We start from the raw sequence: 17,714 nt of genomic DNA on the forward strand, positions 1-17,714 counted from the left end.
TTAGTTTTTCCATTATATTTCCCACTTATAGATTTAAAGATCCATAAAGATAATAACTACTAATATTTTGTTCTTGATGTAATTGAGTTTCTCAAAAAACTTTCTTTTACTCTTAAAGTGAAACTGATCTTTGATGATTCAGAAATGCAAATAAGTGAACCATAATCTAAATTTAAATCTAAAAAGTTATAATAAAAAAAACAAAACAAATATATTTGAATATATTCTACAAACAAGATACTCTTCAATCTTCACTACTGCCACAGGAACCCCATATAGACTATACTGCAGGCACACTCTTCAGTTGCATTTTAATACCGTACAAACTGATGGTTGTAATATTTCAACCTATTAGCACCTTAATTTCTCACATAAATGTTTTCTTAAATTAAAAATTGCAAGACAATATTACTCATGAATAATATGTTTTCTGTACCTGTTGCTCCTGTAAAAAGTTCAACATTGAACAATGGATTTAATCACAACATGCTCTCTTTGGTGCGTTTACCTTTACAACTACAGAAAACTAAGTGTTCATGATCCTAAGCAAAACAAACCTTAAGGGAGTTTCCTCTCCAGCCGGTATCATTATTATACGTATCACATTACTCGGACAGTGGAAAATCAATATCAGTGTGACCAAAATCTCTGTGCTACGCTGTTCATTGTTATTTCCCTACACTCAGTACTGTTGAACCTGTTTGATGAAACTGTGGATATTTTGGTGTAAACAGAGCAGACTTTTGGATGTGACACCTGGATAACAGCTGTAACCCGGAAGGTTTATTTTTAAGCTTGATGTCTCTCATTTGGCTGATGCTGTTGTTCTCAGGTAAGATGCTCTTCTTGGCTCAAAGACGATGATCATACGGTTCCTTTTTTTTTTCTTTTACACTGTGAAAATTTTATTTGAAAATCAGAAATGACCTGTTCCAAGGATTTTTGCTTTGTGAATTTTTCTACTAAATGAAGTTATGGCATTTTAAACGACATGTAGTGTGACAGTTCTGCACGATTCATTGCTTTCCTTCTTCCATTACTTACAACAGGTCAGTGCCGCTCTCTTACAGATCCAGTATCAGTACTTTGAAGGTCTATTTTTCAAATTTCACATGACAATTAAACATAATCAATAACATGCACATGCAATAATTAATGCATAGTTAAAGTAAAAGTAAGAAAGTTATTTTGCCACCATTATAAAAACACATAAATTCATATTTTTGCATAAAAAAAATCTATATAGCTATAAAGCTATAAAAAGGTAATTTGTAATTTATTTTGCCTTACACAATACTTATCAATACATCCAGCATTTACCATCATTTTGTTCTGTATGGTTTTGTATTGAGCAACTGATAAACACTGGACTAATCAGGCAAGAGGCTCCAGCTTAAAAATGAGCAGAGGGGCCACAGTGCCCCACCCCCCACCTCCCTCACCCACCATTTCTCAGACTGATTATATTTTTCCTCGATCCTCAGAATCCAATAAACTACCCCAGTACTTTAATACTATGAACCCCTGATTATCTGTGTATCAATTAATCTGTGGTAATTTTAAAAAAAAAAACAACTACTTTCTATTAAACAAGCCTCCTTACAGCTGTGATCATTTAAATAAGGTCCGGTCAGTTGCTCACTTCCTCGCTGTCGGTGATTGAGCTTTTTCACTTCTAGCTCATCTGTCTGAATGTGTGCCGGAGAAGCCGAAGAGGTCAGCTCTGAACCAGCTGACCAGGACCCTCCTGAGGAAATACGACTGTGGAGTTCGGCCCGTTCACAACTGGACCAGCGCTACCACCGTCTCCATAGACCTCATACTGCAGTCTGTCCTTGACGTGGTGGGTGTGTGTGTGTGTGTAAACTTTGGACTTAAACTCTGTTCACACTGCTGATATAATTCTGTTTTTCTTGCTGGTTGGGAAGCGCCGATAACTTCTAATTAATATGTAAAACCATTTATTTCAGTCTCATTGTGGATCCATCCAAGGCCAGATATATGAAACTTGTATTTGAAGTGTCTGTCCTGAGATTCCAGTGTTCATTATGGTATTTTATAGATTTTAATATCTATACTTATATAATAGTTTTGATCTAAAAAAGTATCACTCTTTTTTTTCCCCAGGATGGAAAGACACAGAGCATTACTATAAGTATTTGGTACAGACAGGTATGTGGCCTCTAATTGTCCTTTTTGTTTATAGTTGTAAATCTGAAGGAAAACAACCAGCCCCCCCCCTTCTATAAAATCCATATCTTTATAATTAAAACAGCTTCAATTACCTACAGAACCTTCTCAGGAATCGAGTTTGGTTGCCTCATGTAATTTACACTGCCAGCTTCTAACATGCAATACAGTGGCTATTAATTCAGAAGTTACTTTAAATATGCAGAAAGTCTTGTGAATATAACCCTCGTTTAAATTATGTAGTATTGACTGGAATAGATTATGTAATCAATATTTTTTTTTGTCTTAAAGTAAGTAATATGTTTTCCATATAATATTTTTTTAGTACACACCTCTTCTGCTGTTTCCAGATCTGGACCGATGAGTTCCTGGTTTGGGACCCGGAGGAGTTTGATGGCATCAATGAGATCTCACTGTCGTCTGATGCCATCTGGATACCTGATGTCATCGTTAGTGAATTGTAAGAGAGTAGTGACGTGAACCCTGTAGTTCAGCACTCAGTCATTGACCTCCACTGAACGGCCACCATGAGCACCAAACACTGAATCCTTGTATTAAAGCAACTATAAGTACAATCATTTGAAAATAAAAACAGACACCAGGCCTTCCTCAGCGAAGAGTACGCTATAGATCAAAATTCCTGGGAGTACAAATTTGGAAGACTGAACAGCAGGACGCAGCAAACTAAATATACAACAGTGACAACAGTGTTCTTGTTAACATCATCAGCTCAGCAAGGTGATTACACAACTGTGCACCTGTTATCCTCACTGTAGTCGAAGACCATGATATCAAGACCAAGATACATATATATCACAGGTCACAGTGACCATGACCTTTGACCTTTATCAGTTCATCCTTGAGTCCTAGTGAACGTTTGTGCCAAATTTGAAGAAGTTCCATCAAGGTGTTACTGAGATATTGTGTCCATGAGAAGGGGACGGAGGTACGGACAACCTGAAAACAATATGTGTCCGACTCTGGCTGTCGTCAGCGCGGAGCTGTTATATAATATATAACTGCTATAGAAATCTATAGCAGTTATATGTTATATGACTTCCCCACAACAAACATTGGGTTTGGACTCTGAGACAGAAGTGTTTCTTTCAAATACTCAAAAAATCAATCCCATTTGATCTGTACCTGTGATAAAATATATACTCTATAGTTTGGTAAGGATGTGAAAGGTGGGCCTGCGTGACGGGGTCTCATGTTCTGCTCTGTTTTCCGTGTCTCACCTTACCTGCCCTCTCCGGCTCGTGTGTGTGGTCCCCAGCGTGGACGGGGGGAAGTCTCCGCCGATCCCCTACGTTTACGTCAACTCCTCCGGCTCCGTGAAGAACTACCGGCCCATGCAGGTGGTGCTGGCCTGCAGCCTGGAGATGTACGCCTTCCCATTTGACAAGCAGAACTGCAGCCTCACCTTCCGCAGCTGGCTTCACTCAGGTCTGTTTCCCACCTGTGAGGTGGTGGAAAAACACAGTGAATTCAGGTGACACACCTTCAAACTTTACTCAAAGGCAACTAGATAATATCAGAGCTTTCAATTGTCTTCATCATCCAGTGGAGTTGACATGAAGTCGGTTCAGGATTGAGAGTTAAGACGAGGAGTGACGCTGCTAAATTAACAGCTACAACCACAAGCAACAGCCGAGTCTTGAGTCTTCCAGCCATAAAGAAGGAAAACTGATATAAAACACACAAACTCTGACTGTGAGGCAAAAGTGATGAACATATGTACTGCCTTCCTGTATTTACTTTTATTTGTTTCTTTTCCCACCTCCTCTTATCTTTTTATCCTTCACTATCTCTCCCTCCTCTGCAGTGAAGGAAATAGACCTGGCTCTGTGGAGGAGCGCGGAGGCCATCGCTGACGATAAGAGGGAGTTCATGAACGACGGAGAATGGGAACTGCTGTCCATTCCTTCACACTACTGGCAAATCCACCAGGACAACACCGACTACGCACACATCCAGTTCAATGTATGTGCCGCCCCCACCCCACTCCCTCCCTTTGCACCGTCTGTGTGGTCGAATTGTAAAGTACAAAGCTGTTGGCCAGTGCCTTCATGGATCGGGCTAGTGAGCTAAAGCCGGACGATGAGGCCGAGGCTGTATCTGGCACGTAAAGAGACAGATAGGGAGCGAGGGGGTGACGGACAGGGGAGGGCGAGCAACCATAATGAGACTGTCTCAGTGGCTGCCTGATCAATGGACTTCTTGTTAGTGGCGAGGAAAATGGCCCCTTAGCCCGGTGCAGGTGGAGAGCGGGGAGGGTTGCTATCTATTCAGCTCAAAGAGCGAAGGCTCCTCGGTAATGGTGCGTTTCATGGCTCACTGAGATATTGTTACACCGCCGCTCTGCTGCTAAGAGCAGGTACATCATATATATATATATATATATATATATATACACATACATATATTTACATATAATGCTGGACGTGACAGTTTTATGGTTCAAACACTAACGACCAAACAAATAACCACATCCATCCATATATTATCTACACGATGCAATAAATACCAGTGAACACTCATTTGTATGCCTTCAGTAAACTCAGGAGACAGCTGAAGTGAAACTGCAGCACAATTAAGAAAACCTCATTTATATTCAGTTGTAACAATCAGGGGTGGACAGTAGGAAAGTATTTTACTTGAGTACTTTACTTAAATATATTTTTTGAGTATCTGTTGAGTATTTTTACTCCACTACTCTTCTATGAAGTACTCTTACTTTGAAAACAGAGCTTTTAGTCAGTGGAATGACTTCTTTTATTTTGAAACTGTGACAGACCGTACACTGTGTTCATCACAGGAGAACAACCAATCACAGTCAACTCCTCCGCTGTGACTGTCCTAACGACGGCTACGTCAGATAAAGAAGAGGCGCAAAATACTTCAAGTCCACGTTTAAAATTTATTAATTAAATAAAAGATTCCTGTCGTTTTTAAATGTTTGTTTGATTCCAGATAAACAGCTGATTGTTGGCTGTTGTTTTGTTGATTCAATTGTGTTTTTATGGCCATTTTCACAGTCTTTGTATCATATTCTACAGGTCAGTGGTTTCAGAGTGTATGAACTGTGTTTGTCATCTGTCAGGTGAGGTAAAGATACAAGACAAAGCTGAAGGATCACTGGATGATTTTACCACAAAAAAAAAAAAAAAATCAGAACAAGGGGAGAAAAAACATTTAAGCTGTTAAATGTTGTATTCCTCCAGCCTCATGAACAGCACAAAATAAATTCCATTTACCTCCACAGACCTTTTAAACTGCAGGCGTTTGACTTGTCATAGTTGGAAAAGCACAGAATAACAATGGCTCCATTCTAATCAAACGACCCAGTAAGGCATGACAGTGTGACAGTGAGCCAGCGAGGCAACTCAGCCTTCATAAAATTCTATTATTTACACTTGTGCTTTTCCTACTGTGACATGACAAAAATGTCTTTCAAGAAAATTGTCTTTTTTTATTTATTTATTTATTTTTAATTCTCAGACCAATTCTGTCAAAAAGCAAAACGACACACCTCTCAAATCTAGTGCGTCTCACAGTGACCCATCAGATCTCAGCTCCCTGTTCCCCCGTCGCCCATCCAGGTGCTGATCCGCCGGCGCCCCCTGCTGTATGTGGTGGGCCTCCTCATCCCCAGTATCTTCCTCATGCTGGTGGATGTGATCAGCTTTTATCTGCCTCCGGACAGCGGCATTCGCATCGCCTTCAAGATCAGCATACTGCTGGGCTACACCGTCTTCAGAGTCAACATGACGGATGAGCTGCCTGCCACCGCCGTCAGAACGTCTCTTATAGGTGCGACATTTGATGATTTTAATGTTCATTTCTTTATTTTTCTTCTTTAGTTTTGTTGTCGTCACCTTTATTGTGTCTGTGCACAATCTATTCTATCCTGTTGTTTATTCTGTTATTGCAACCACGGAGGGCATTGTCCCCACATAACAAATTCCAACATGCAGCTCGTCTCCAATAATAAAGTCAAATCCCAACTCCAATACCCAGAATTCCTGTAGAATGACAACATGTCTGATAACTCGCCAACCAGCCAAGTTGCAGGAAATGTGGTCACAATCTCTCCTTTCCTGAGTTGCAGCATTGAATAAAACGGCCAGAAGTGTTTTAGCAGAACATTATGATGTCACAGTGAAATTGACCTTTGACCATTTGGATATAAAATGTCATCACTTCATTTCAACCTCGCAGACATTTGAGTCAAATTGTGTCATAATTAGTGGATGAATTTGCGAGTTATGGCCCGAAAACGTGTTTCGTGAGGTCATCGCGGTCTCGACCTTTGACCTTTAGTCACCAAAATCTAATCAGCTCATCCTTGAGTCCCAATGAATGTTTGTGACAAATTTGAGGAAGTTCCGCCGAGGCGTTACTGAGATATATAGATAGATAGGCAACCTGAAACAATATGGCGACCGTGGAAACAGCCAGTGTCTCCATCTCCATTCAGGTGTGTTCTTCGCGGTGTGCATGGCCATGCTGATGCTCAGCCTCATCAAGTCTATACTGGTGGTGAAGCTGCTCCACCACAGCGAGAAGGAGGTCAGGCAAATGTCAGTGTCTGCCTGCCTGCTGGACAAGTACGGCTCGGCCGGCCCCAGCAATGAGAGCGCTTTAACCTCCATCAAAACCCTCGACCGCATCAACCCGTCCGGAGGTAAAAAACTGTGAGCTCAGAAGACTGAGCTTTTCTAAATGTCCCGCTCACAGGGAATATCAGAATACATTTTCTACTTTTTTGCTTCGTCAAATCAAAGGCTGTCTTTGTAAAGAGGAGGCGCTCATTGGAGTCAAGGGTGAAAGAGTGTTGGATAAAAAGGAAGGCACTTTTTCATCTTTATGGGGAAGTTTACGCTGTAAAAACCAAAGAGAATGACAAACTTTATACCAAAGTTTTTAGAAGCAGCCTTTTTGGAAAGGGGTCAGGGTTATTTATAAAAATGTTCCCATCCCCACCGATTGGTTTGGATTGTTCTCATTTAAAATTGAGAGAATCTACGTAAATCTGTATTAATCGTTCGCATTTTAAACCAGATTTGTTGTTCTCCTCATAGATTACGAGCTGGAGCCGTCACTGGAGGGGGATCTGCTGTCCCTGAGCGAGTTCCAGGATGTTCCCTCTGGGCCGGAGTGGCTCCTCCAGGAGCTGGTGTCCCTCCGTTTGGCTTTATCCCAGGAGGCCAGCGAGGCGTCGGCTCAGGCCGACTGGCTGGCCCTCTGCTCCAGGCTCGACTGCTTCCTGTTCCGCCTCTACCTGTTCGTTCTGGCCTTGTACGCCGGTACTCTGCTGCTGCTCTGGGCCAGCTGGAGCTTCGCCTGACCGCCTGCTCAGAGACTTACTGATTGTTTCGAACACTGTACAGTACTTCTTGCTTTTTGGTGTTTATCATATTTACACTGATTCTGGATGCAGAACTTTTAAAAGCTTTAATGTGTTACAATGAAAAAAAAGCAGATCGCAGAAATATACTATAATTACCGCCTCGTGCTTGTATCCCTCCGCCATAAAATATTAACCAATTGTGTCATAATTGTTGTGTGAAGTCTTTCTTTCAAAATCTAAATCAGTTTGTTCTCGAGTCCAGGTGAACATTTGTACCAAATTTAAAATCGTGTTTTGTGAGGGCACAGTGACCTTGACCTTTGACCTTTAGCCACCAAAATCTAATCAGTTAATCCCTGAGTCCTAGTGAGCGTTTGTGCCAAATTTGAAGAAGTTCCTTCAAGGTGTTACTGAGATATCGTGTCGACGAGAATGGGACGGACGGACGGACAAAAGGCGTAAAAAGACGCTGCATGATCCTATTTAATTTCTCCTTGACGAAAGTTTGTAAGAATTCAATAAAAAAAAAAACAAAAAAAAAAACACACTTTATATTGAATATTGCCGTTATTCAAATGAATAACTCTGAGCACTAAAATAATGCACTAAAATAATCTCTTCATTTGGATGATGTAATAATTCTTACTTGCACGGAACAACTGTACGGTCGAAGCTGAAGCAGGAAGTTGGTGTTTAAACTGTGATAAACCTTTACAGAGGTCAGTTTAGCTGATCATTTTACCTAATTTTAACTTCCTCTGTCTAAAATGTTTGACTGGGAATGATCATGTTTCGGTGATGTCATCGTCACAAATCATATCTATCAAACTGGTGAGTTAAATTATATTAAAACCGACAGATGACTGCCAAAACTAAACAACTAAATAAATAAATAAATATTTGAAGTTGTCTGAAAATAGAGTTATCCTTAAATATTCTGCTCTGCCACTATAGCAGCATCATAGTTTCACAGAGACATTATTGTATTGTGTCTGTTATCATGTTTTTTCCCGACAGTGAAGATTTTCTCAAAGATACTGTATAATAAAGCAGCTCTCTGGAGAAAATCCTCAGTGCCAGTGTGATGTTATAATACCGTATTCATACTTTAATCTCCATCCCGCTGCCACAAAATAGATCAATACAACCCATTCAGAGCTCAGCCGCTGTGTCTCTATTCCCTGTTGATTTCTTAATAGTCGTGATAAGAATATCAAAAGTGCGTCATAGGAAACTTACCGGCGGAAAGATCCATATTAATGCAATTTTCACAAAGTGTCTGCAAGCCTCTTCTTTCCAGTGGCTCTGGTTACATGATGTTATGCAACAGAGCTGTGGATAAATGTTAAGTCAGTGCCTCATTACCGGCTCTTTGAGGTAACCAGTGGTTTCTGCATGCTCACTTCAAGCTTCAGTGTTTTTCGCTTTGTTGTGAATATGAATGTCATCTCAAGATGATTGTAATTGTTCATTTATTGCCTTTGTGTGTCGCATTAATATATTGTGTTGTGAAGATAAAACACGAGAGAAGTGAAAATAAAAGCCTCAAGAGTCGAAACCTGCCCTCTTTATTTCTGCAGAAGAAATCAGCGCATCAGCAAATTACTATGTAGATAATTTAAAAAGAAAGCTGACAGCACACGGAGGCTGCAGACCACAAAATACATCTATAGGCCATTTAAACTAACATGAATGAAACTAAAAATATCTTGAGAATCAGAAAATATTGATTGATTTGTCTCCTGAGTTTTAAAGCAGTTTGGGACAGAACTGCACAGAGAGAGAAAAGAGGTTTAACAAATACAAACAAGTGAAGCAGAGCTGCTTCTGTTCTAAAACTTATTTAACCAAGAAAAGAAAAGACTCTTACTTTGCAGGAGAAACAAAAAATCCGATCTGGGCCGACAGAAAAACTGAGGGGAAAACTCAAGAATAAAAAAGGAGTAAGAGACAGAAACAGGAGGAGTCAAAGTGAGCAGGTAACAAGACACAGGTGCAACACATTAGGGCGGGGCAGGCAATCAAAATGGCGGGAAACTGGACAAAGACAGGAAGTAAAACAAACAGTGCACACACAAGGTTAGTATTTCAAAATAAAAACAAGGAAATAAACAACAGTCCAAAGAAAGAGTCATTAAAGGGGCAGATCATGACAGATCGGTACGTAACAGTCAACAATCAATCAATATAAACATTTACAAGCATGTAAACAGCTTTTTATTAAAATTGTGTCGTCAAATTAACTTTTAAATTTGATTAATTAATTTAATTTTAACACTAACACTCATGAACTTCCATATTTTTGTATTTCAGCGTTAAGAAAATAAAGTGAAACCGGCTTTATGTGACCCAGGATATCAAGCTGTTGACACTCTTGTCTAACAGCCTCTTAACTGATAATCACTATAACACACTGCTGTTGGTGCATTGCTTCATTACATAATTAGACATGATATATGATCCGGTCACAGAGTCCCAGCTTGGTGTTTCTGCAGTCTTTCAGCTCCATGCATCATGTGATTCACAGCCAGCTGCTGCCTTACGGAACAAGGAGGCGTGGCGTCGGGGCGGATGGACACGCCCTCACGAGCTGAGTGACACTAACGAGGTTTTGATAGTGGACGTGGGTGAACTGACGGATGTGGCGGATGGCTATGGAGTATAACGGTGTCAGGCCTTTCATCAGAGCAGCAGCAGCAGGAGGAGGAAGAGGAGGAAGAGGAGGAAAACACACAGGTGAACTGGCGCCATGAGACTCTCACCAGCCTGGACGACTCTTGTTTTCCTTCTGATTCAAGGAGCATCAAATGCGTGCACAGGTACAGCAGCTTATTTCTTCTTTTTTTTTTACACTCCATTAAATATCCAACTGTCAACCTAAAAGTCCCTTCCCTCTTATTTGACAGAAAAATCTGAAATCATAGATGTTGGAGAGGATTATTTTGTCTGTGTGATAAACAGTTAGTCAAAGAGACTCACAGGACTTTTTTCTTTTTGATTAAAGGTTGACTATGCAGCATCTTTTTTAGTCAGTTTTTATTTATATTAGAAATGACACAACTGAGATGTTTGTAAAAGTGACTTACTCCAAATGCATTAGTGTGAAAAACAGGGAACATTCACTGAGTATTTGAAAGTTAATCAGCCTGGTAATGTAGAATAACATTAAAGTTTATGTGTCTCCAAAACTGAATTTAAATAAAAGCACTGCTGTCAGAAATGATAAGAACAAAACAACAAAATGTATTAAAAGCAGATTGTATGTTTGGCTGTGTGAGTTTTTATTATTGTGACAAATTACTACATTATTACAAATGTGTTTATTTGGTCAGAGAGGTTTTAATTACAATGATCAGATGAAGTTATAGTGTAGCACATAGAATTTTATTAACATAATGTTGCTTGAAACACTGTTAGTTTTATTAAATATATTTCATTAGAATGTAAATCACCAACACAATTTCACAAATAAACTATTCATGCATTTAATTTGAAAAGAAATTGTCATTTATATATTTATCTGTACATCCATAACGATTTCAAAAAGTGAAGACTAACAAACTAACACTTAACTACTGGGTATATTTCAGAGGCATTTCGTGTTAAATCCCAATTAGCCAGATGTTATTAAAACAAGAAGCATTTCAGTGAAGAGTCCTCTTATAAATGATGTAAACTCCATTAAGTTTAGTTGTGGTTAATTTACACATATGCCTATAATCATAAATAAATGTATTTCAATATGTTTTAATTGACTTAAAAATCCCTCTATTCTGTCAGAGTAATTTATACACTGTAAAACATGAATGTGTTGTGAATCTTCCAGTTAAGAAACTGGGCAGCAGCACGGGAAGATTCGCCAACGCCACCTTGGTGCGCCTGTCGGACTTCCTGAGTGCGGGGTACAAGAAAGGAGTGAGACCGGTGAAAGACTGGAGGACGTCCACCATAGTGGCCATAGACCTCATGGTTTACTCTATCCTCAGCGTGGTGAGTGTAACTGCACTGCACATACAAGCAAACATCACCGAGGCGTCACGGGGTTATAATTCAAATTACATCAGATTAATACAATAACATGTGCAGATTATTAGCAGCTGGTTTTTATAGAGACTGTCCTCATAACACTTCCTGTCGCCATATGACGAGTATGAAAATTATTATTTCTGACAGCAACAAGATTCTTTTCTTGTCTCCCACGACAGGATGAGAAGAACCAGGTTTTGACGACATACGTGTGGTACAGACAAGTGAGTAACGTGAACACTACACTTTGGTTTATTATAACTCATCTCATGACTGTGAATTATAAGAGTCTCTCTGCATTCTCAGTGGGTTTGACATATTAAGCTTCAAAGTCTTTTCACATCTCAGATAACAAAACTAATCGAGAAAAACGTCTCTGTTATAATAAAATAATAAAATAACGCACCCTCCTAACGTCACTCTAAATATGTCATATCACATTTCTATCACTTTCTTACAGAGGAAATAAAACCTTGTAATTCTGAAAATGTATCTTTTGCTTGTAATTATAAGGTGCTGTCTGAAACCAAGGACTCTCTAGGGAAACAGTTCAATTCAAAACATTGCAAAGAAAATGAAAAAATATGTTTCTCTGCTTTACATTCCTTGTTGTGTTGTGCTGTTTGTCTTGCTTGGACAAATATTGAGAGTCTGAGCCTTGAATATAATCCCCGTTATCAGTGTATTTCTGCAGGAGAATACAAATTACACGGGGACAAACCCAGTTAAGAGCGAGCAACAGACGACTAAAAAAAAAATCTCATCTCAAAATCACAAGTGCTGTCGTTATGTAATTAAGATTAGCGAGGTATCTTTAAAGCGTTAGCGCTCAGCTAATGTTAAAAATCAGCTTTTCACAGAGTTCAAACTGGCAACTACTTCGCATCTGAAACAAAGTCTGTCCTAAAATCCTGTTATCACATTTCATGAGGTCAGATTCGACCTTTAACCTCACAGATCAGTTAGTGACACAGTGAAGAGGTGGAATGTGATTGGTCCTCCTCTGAACATTTCACACACTGATTGGTGCTTTAATAGACTTGTGCAAAATGTTAATAACTTACCAAAGAACAGTTTTGTTTGACAAATATATAGATAGATAAGGAAGGTCGTGACTTATCAATACTTTATCCATTCGTATCGGCGAACTCGGACTCATTAGTTTTAGTCGATTTAGACGGTCGTTTAAATTTTTCACTGTTTCTTCTAATATTTTCACGCTGTTTGACTCGTTCACCTTCGTCTGTTCTCTGGATGTTTCAGTCGTGGACGGATGAATTCCTGGTCTGGAACCCGGAAGACTTTGATGAAGTCAAACAGGTTTCCATTCCCACTGCCAACGTGTGGGTGCCGGACATCCTCATCAACGAGTTGTAAGAGCTGCTGCTGCTGCTGCTGCTGCTTTCGTCACAGTTGTTTGTTACTCTGCTGTTACTCTCTGTGCATCTGCTGTTGTCTGTGTCTGTCTGTCGACCTGCAGTGTGGATGTGGGCAAGTCTCCGGACATCCCTTATGTCTACGTGACACACGACGGGCTGGTGCGCAACTATAAGCCCATCCAGGTTGTCACAGCCTGCACCCTCAACATCTACAACTTCCCCTTCGATGTGCAGAAATGTAGCCTCACCTTCCAGAGCTGGCTCCACACCAGTGAGTGAACTTCCCTTTGTTGGTTTGAAACCTTGTCCGACGTTATTAATCTGTTTTTAAAAAGCTCCTGTTTTGAAACTGTGTCGTCTTTGTGTTCTTCTATCAGTGCAGTGACCTTAAGAAAGTGACTAGCTGAGATCATGGTCACACTTCCACATCACAGGGAAAAAAGACAGGTTGTAAACAAACTCCCAGGTTTAGCCAAACAGTTATTTTCCAAACTGTCTGTCGTAAAACATCCATCTTTCCTGGTTCGGATTTGACGTTTGGTATTATTATGTGCGCACAGTCTCAGCGTGACTGATGGAAAAGATGAACAAAGCTACAAAAATAAGATCCATCCTTTAAGGAAGCTTTGACAGAAATCCATGACAACCCCACATTCATTTTTCACATGGAGGAATTATTTCAGAAATGCCTAAAATAAATCAGACTTACAAGGTCTGCAATAATTCTAAACAAATATCTTTTGATGTCATCCTGTTAAAACGGTGAAAAATATCCACCGGCATTGGAAAAATAACATCCAAGCCTCTCTTCAACTCTCCTCATCAAGACTTGAACGGGAGAATTGTTCTGTTCTGAGGATCCAAGATGTCTCCCCCGCTGTGACATGTGCTCTGAGAGCAGAGCGCTGGGTAAAGGGTAACTTGTTGCCATGACCGACTCACGCTGCTTCCAACATTGTGTTCGATCCGCAGTTGATGACATCAACATCACCCTGATGCGAAGCCCCGAGGAGCTCAGGGAGGACAAGAGCGTCTTCATGAACCAGGGAGAGTGGGAGCTGCTCCACGTGCTGTCCAACTACAAGAGCTTCAGCGTGGACGACGACGACTACTACGCCGAGATGAAGTTCCACGTGAGTGTGTGTTTTTAAGACATAAATCTACGACAGTCCTGCCTCACCGACCGTGAACCACTTTTCCTAGTTGTTTTTGATATTGTTCACAAATTGGATCATTTCACTTTATTATTCTGTCGACATTTAAACCTCTAAGTTTAAGCAAACAGCCTCCGACTCCCCGGTTCTGCACCGTCCTCCCATCTACACAGCTGGAGTTAGCCTAGCTTAGCATAAAAACTGGAAACAGAAGAAAAAGGGCAGATGGATAAACTTCTGACTCACCATAAAACTACATTTCCCAGGTGGTGATCCGTCGGCGGCCGCTGTTCTACACTGTGAACCTGCTGCTGCCCAGTATCTTCCTGATGGTGATGGACATCGTTGGTTTCTATCTGCCACCAGACAGCGGAGAGAGGGTTTCCTTCAAGATCACTCTGCTGCTGGGATACTCCGTCTTCCTCATCATTGTTTCTGACACTCTGCCCGCCACGGCCATAGGAACGCCGCTGATAGGTGACTGTGGTTCATGAGTTCTTACCAGCAGTTTGTTGTTTGAGTATTTAGCCAGGAAACTTATTCTGCCTCTAAGTTGAACTAAGGCGGGTAAACTATAATGTTACTGAGCAGCATTTACTCTGCAGGACAAACACGCAGGGACAGAGCGGTGAGGGTGAGAGTGAACTCAAATTCAAGCATTGATTTCAGGATTTTGGAGGGCTGGAGGTTTTCCCAGCATGCACTGGGTGGAAGGAGCAGCAATACCCCCCCCCCCCCAAAAAAAGGCATCACCATTTACCCTCATCAAGTAGTGTGAAAATGATGTTGTACTATTTGCTTTAGGCGATCATCATCAAACGCCTGGTCTCATCTTACCTGCCCTGTAGGTGTGTACTTCGTGGTTTGCATGGCCCTCCTGGTGATCAGTCTGACGGAGACCGTGCTGATTGTGCGTCTGGTCCACAAGCAGGACCTGCAGCCCCCCGTCCCCCACTGGGTAAAGTACCTGGTGCTGGAGAGAGCGCCGGTCCTCTTCTGCATCCACAAGAAGCACCGCCTCTGCTCCAGACTGTCGTCCGAGGCGTCCGACCTGGAGCACTACAAGGAAAACAGCTATGGGACTGGTACGGTACAAATGCTACAGCTAAATGCTACTTTCCCTTTGTGGTTGAAGAAAAAGTGAATAAATACCAGAAATTGACCAACAAACGGCTCCAATTACATGTTTCGTCGCTCTGATATGAGTCACGGTTGTGTCTCCTGAAACAGCGTCCGTATACCTGTTGCCGTGGTGACGCACAGTCGACGCACGGGCTTGTTTTGTAGGGAGGATAGTCTCCCAACAACACACTGACATGTTTGCTAATCTCACAGCTGCAACAGTAATAAATTCAAGTTCTTTTTAACACCCTGCAGCCCAGTGCACCCTCCACCACACCTGCGAGATCGGCCAACGGCACGACAGAGAAGCCGGGCTGCTCGGACTCGGCCTGCCCCCCTCCAGGGACCCCACGCCGCCCGTCATGGACAACATCCTGCATGAGGTGACAGCGATACGCCACTTCCTGGAGAAGAGGGACAGGTGCCGGGAGGTCGCCAAGGAGTGGCTGCAGGTCGGCTACGTGCTGGACGTGCTGCTCTTCAGAGTCTACTTGGTTGCCATGGTGGCCTACAGCATCACCCTGGGCACGCTGTGGTCAGTGTGGCAGGTCGCCTGAGTCCTCACGCTGTGCTGATCATGTGGACACAAGCTCAGCAGGTAGAGCGTGGAAGTTAAGAGGCCAGACTTAGTAGCTCCATGCCCCGTGCAGCTCAGTGGATACAGGGAGGCACACGTAAAGTAATGCAGCAGGGGAGGTGGTTCCTGTAATTGGGGCATTTGTACATTCAAAGGTTAAGTGACCAATTGGGTTTGTTATCATCATTTAGCTTTGATCAGAGAGTTTGAGTTCCGCGAGGGAAATCTGAGATGCTCTTCAGGGCCGGACCAAGGCAGCCCGACACACACACACACACACACACACACACACTTATAAACACCATGTTAATGTATTATTCATAAAAGAAAACAATAACAACAAACATGAAACACCAGTGTCTGTTCAGGACACTTTCCTTTTTCATATTAAGTACTAATAACAGCAGCAGAGAAGAAACACACTCCACTTGTTTCAGGCTCAGGAGCTCAGGTGTTTCTGACTCCAGCGTCCCTCCATCTGAACACGATAATATCTGTCTGTAAAAACCTCCTTCGGTCAAACCTGTCAAACCTGTGCAGCTCTGAAGATACAGGAAACAGTTAAACTTGTTACTGAGAGAGAGGCCGGTGAGCAGTGTGATATCTGTTAACTATTTAAAATATCTATTAACAGTACATGGATTAATACATAAGGACTTAATTGCAGCGAGGTAATTACTACATAATGAGCTGTTTTGCACTTCATGTAAATTAAAGAAAACATTGGATTTTATGCCCCTGTGCGTTGAATGTGGGATTTATTGATATTCACATAGATAATTAAAGAGATTAATTTTGTTTATTTTCACGTCCTGGTAAATCAGAAGTCTGTATATAAAATGGTGGAAACTTGTAAAGCTTCAAACTATAATTATCTTTAAAATATAGGCCAATATTTAACTTTAATGTGTCACCTCCTTATAATAAAATCTGTATTAAAATGTTGAATATCATTTTTGTAACTCAGCGTGGAAAAGTTTCTCTATACAGCAACATATTTAATAGTTTTTAATCTAATGTTATTATATATAATATATACTGTATATATAATGTAAGTGTGTTGCCGTGAGGAGATGAAATGTAATTCTTCATAACGAAAGAAAAAACTTCATATATAATCATGTTTCAATAAATGTGTTTCATCCTGACCAGTTAATGTTTTCAGTGACTAAATAAATCATTGACCATTTTCTTTACTTTTTTTTTTTTTTTTCTGGAAAGCCATGAGAGCCAAGAAATTAAAAAGTCACACAATCACATTAAGAACAAAAATAAAATGAGCCAATAAATCATATGATCCGAAATAAGTTATTCACTTAATCACTTTTGCTCCACATGCGTTTTCCACACGTTTTTTCTTCTTCAGCATTTGCTAAAAACATTTGTTAAAAAATGTCCACAAGGGGAATAAATTCATTCATTTGCACATGACAGTTGATCGGATATTTGCATGAATTAGCAGGTGTTTCTAATAAAGAACTCGGTGCTTCAGTTGTTGTGTAAACTGGTGCAGTTCACCACAGCGGCCAGAGGATGGCACCATGTGCAACCACATCAGTTTTCCCTCAGCACCGTCAGTGAGGTCTGTATCCTGTCAGAGATGCTGCTAATTGATTTCCTCACTGAATTCAGACGTGGAACCTTTTTTGTTTGGTATTCACATATGTTTGAAATGTTCTCATCACATGTATGATACCGAATGGTTTTTTTTGTTCGTTTTTTTTTGTGTGGACGTTTGTGTCTTTCTCGCTCTAACCACTTGGACTCTCTCAGTAAATATTCATGCAACAACGTTTTCCAATCAGACACGGAAGAAATGTTGCTGTGATGTTGTTTTAAAACCGTCCAACCTGTGTTCCCGCCGAGCTGAAGTATGTCTCCTTGTCGTTGCAATAACATTATGTCTGGCTGAA

At 40.9% G+C, this 17,714-nt stretch overlaps 2 protein-coding genes across 2 annotated transcripts; both read left to right on the forward strand.

Annotated features, from left to right (window-relative positions):
- Nucleotides 1–798: 798 nt before the first annotated feature.
- Nucleotides 799–7,876, forward strand: htr3b (5-hydroxytryptamine (serotonin) receptor 3B). Its single transcript, XM_023407666.2, has 9 exons — nucleotides 799–832; nucleotides 1,680–1,843; nucleotides 2,128–2,172; nucleotides 2,541–2,650; nucleotides 3,467–3,636; nucleotides 4,016–4,173; nucleotides 5,793–6,003; nucleotides 6,671–6,877; nucleotides 7,275–7,876. Exons 1-9 carry the CDS (start codon nucleotides 799–801, stop codon nucleotides 7,538–7,540), a joined length of 1,365 nt encoding a protein of 454 aa, XP_023263434.1. The 3' UTR covers nucleotides 7,541–7,876.
- Nucleotides 7,877–9,998: 2,122 nt separating this feature from the next.
- On the forward strand, nucleotides 9,999–16,911 carry htr3a (5-hydroxytryptamine (serotonin) receptor 3A). The gene is made up of 9 exons (XM_023407665.2): nucleotides 9,999–10,362; nucleotides 11,370–11,533; nucleotides 11,749–11,793; nucleotides 12,833–12,942; nucleotides 13,050–13,219; nucleotides 13,921–14,081; nucleotides 14,369–14,579; nucleotides 14,951–15,187; nucleotides 15,480–16,911. The coding sequence occupies exons 1-9, from the start codon at nucleotides 10,293–10,295 to the stop codon at nucleotides 15,779–15,781; spliced, it is 1,470 nt and encodes a 489-aa protein (XP_023263433.1). The 5' UTR covers nucleotides 9,999–10,292; the 3' UTR covers nucleotides 15,782–16,911.
- Nucleotides 16,912–17,714: the final 803 nt, after the last annotated feature.

Source organism: Seriola lalandi, unplaced genomic scaffold, assembly GCF_002814215.2.
Source record: "Seriola lalandi dorsalis isolate HSWRI2012SDOR001 ecotype SW California unplaced genomic scaffold, Sedor1 jcf7180002054343, whole genome shotgun sequence".
Classification (NCBI taxonomy): Eukaryota; Metazoa; Chordata; class Actinopteri; order Carangiformes; family Carangidae; genus Seriola; species Seriola lalandi.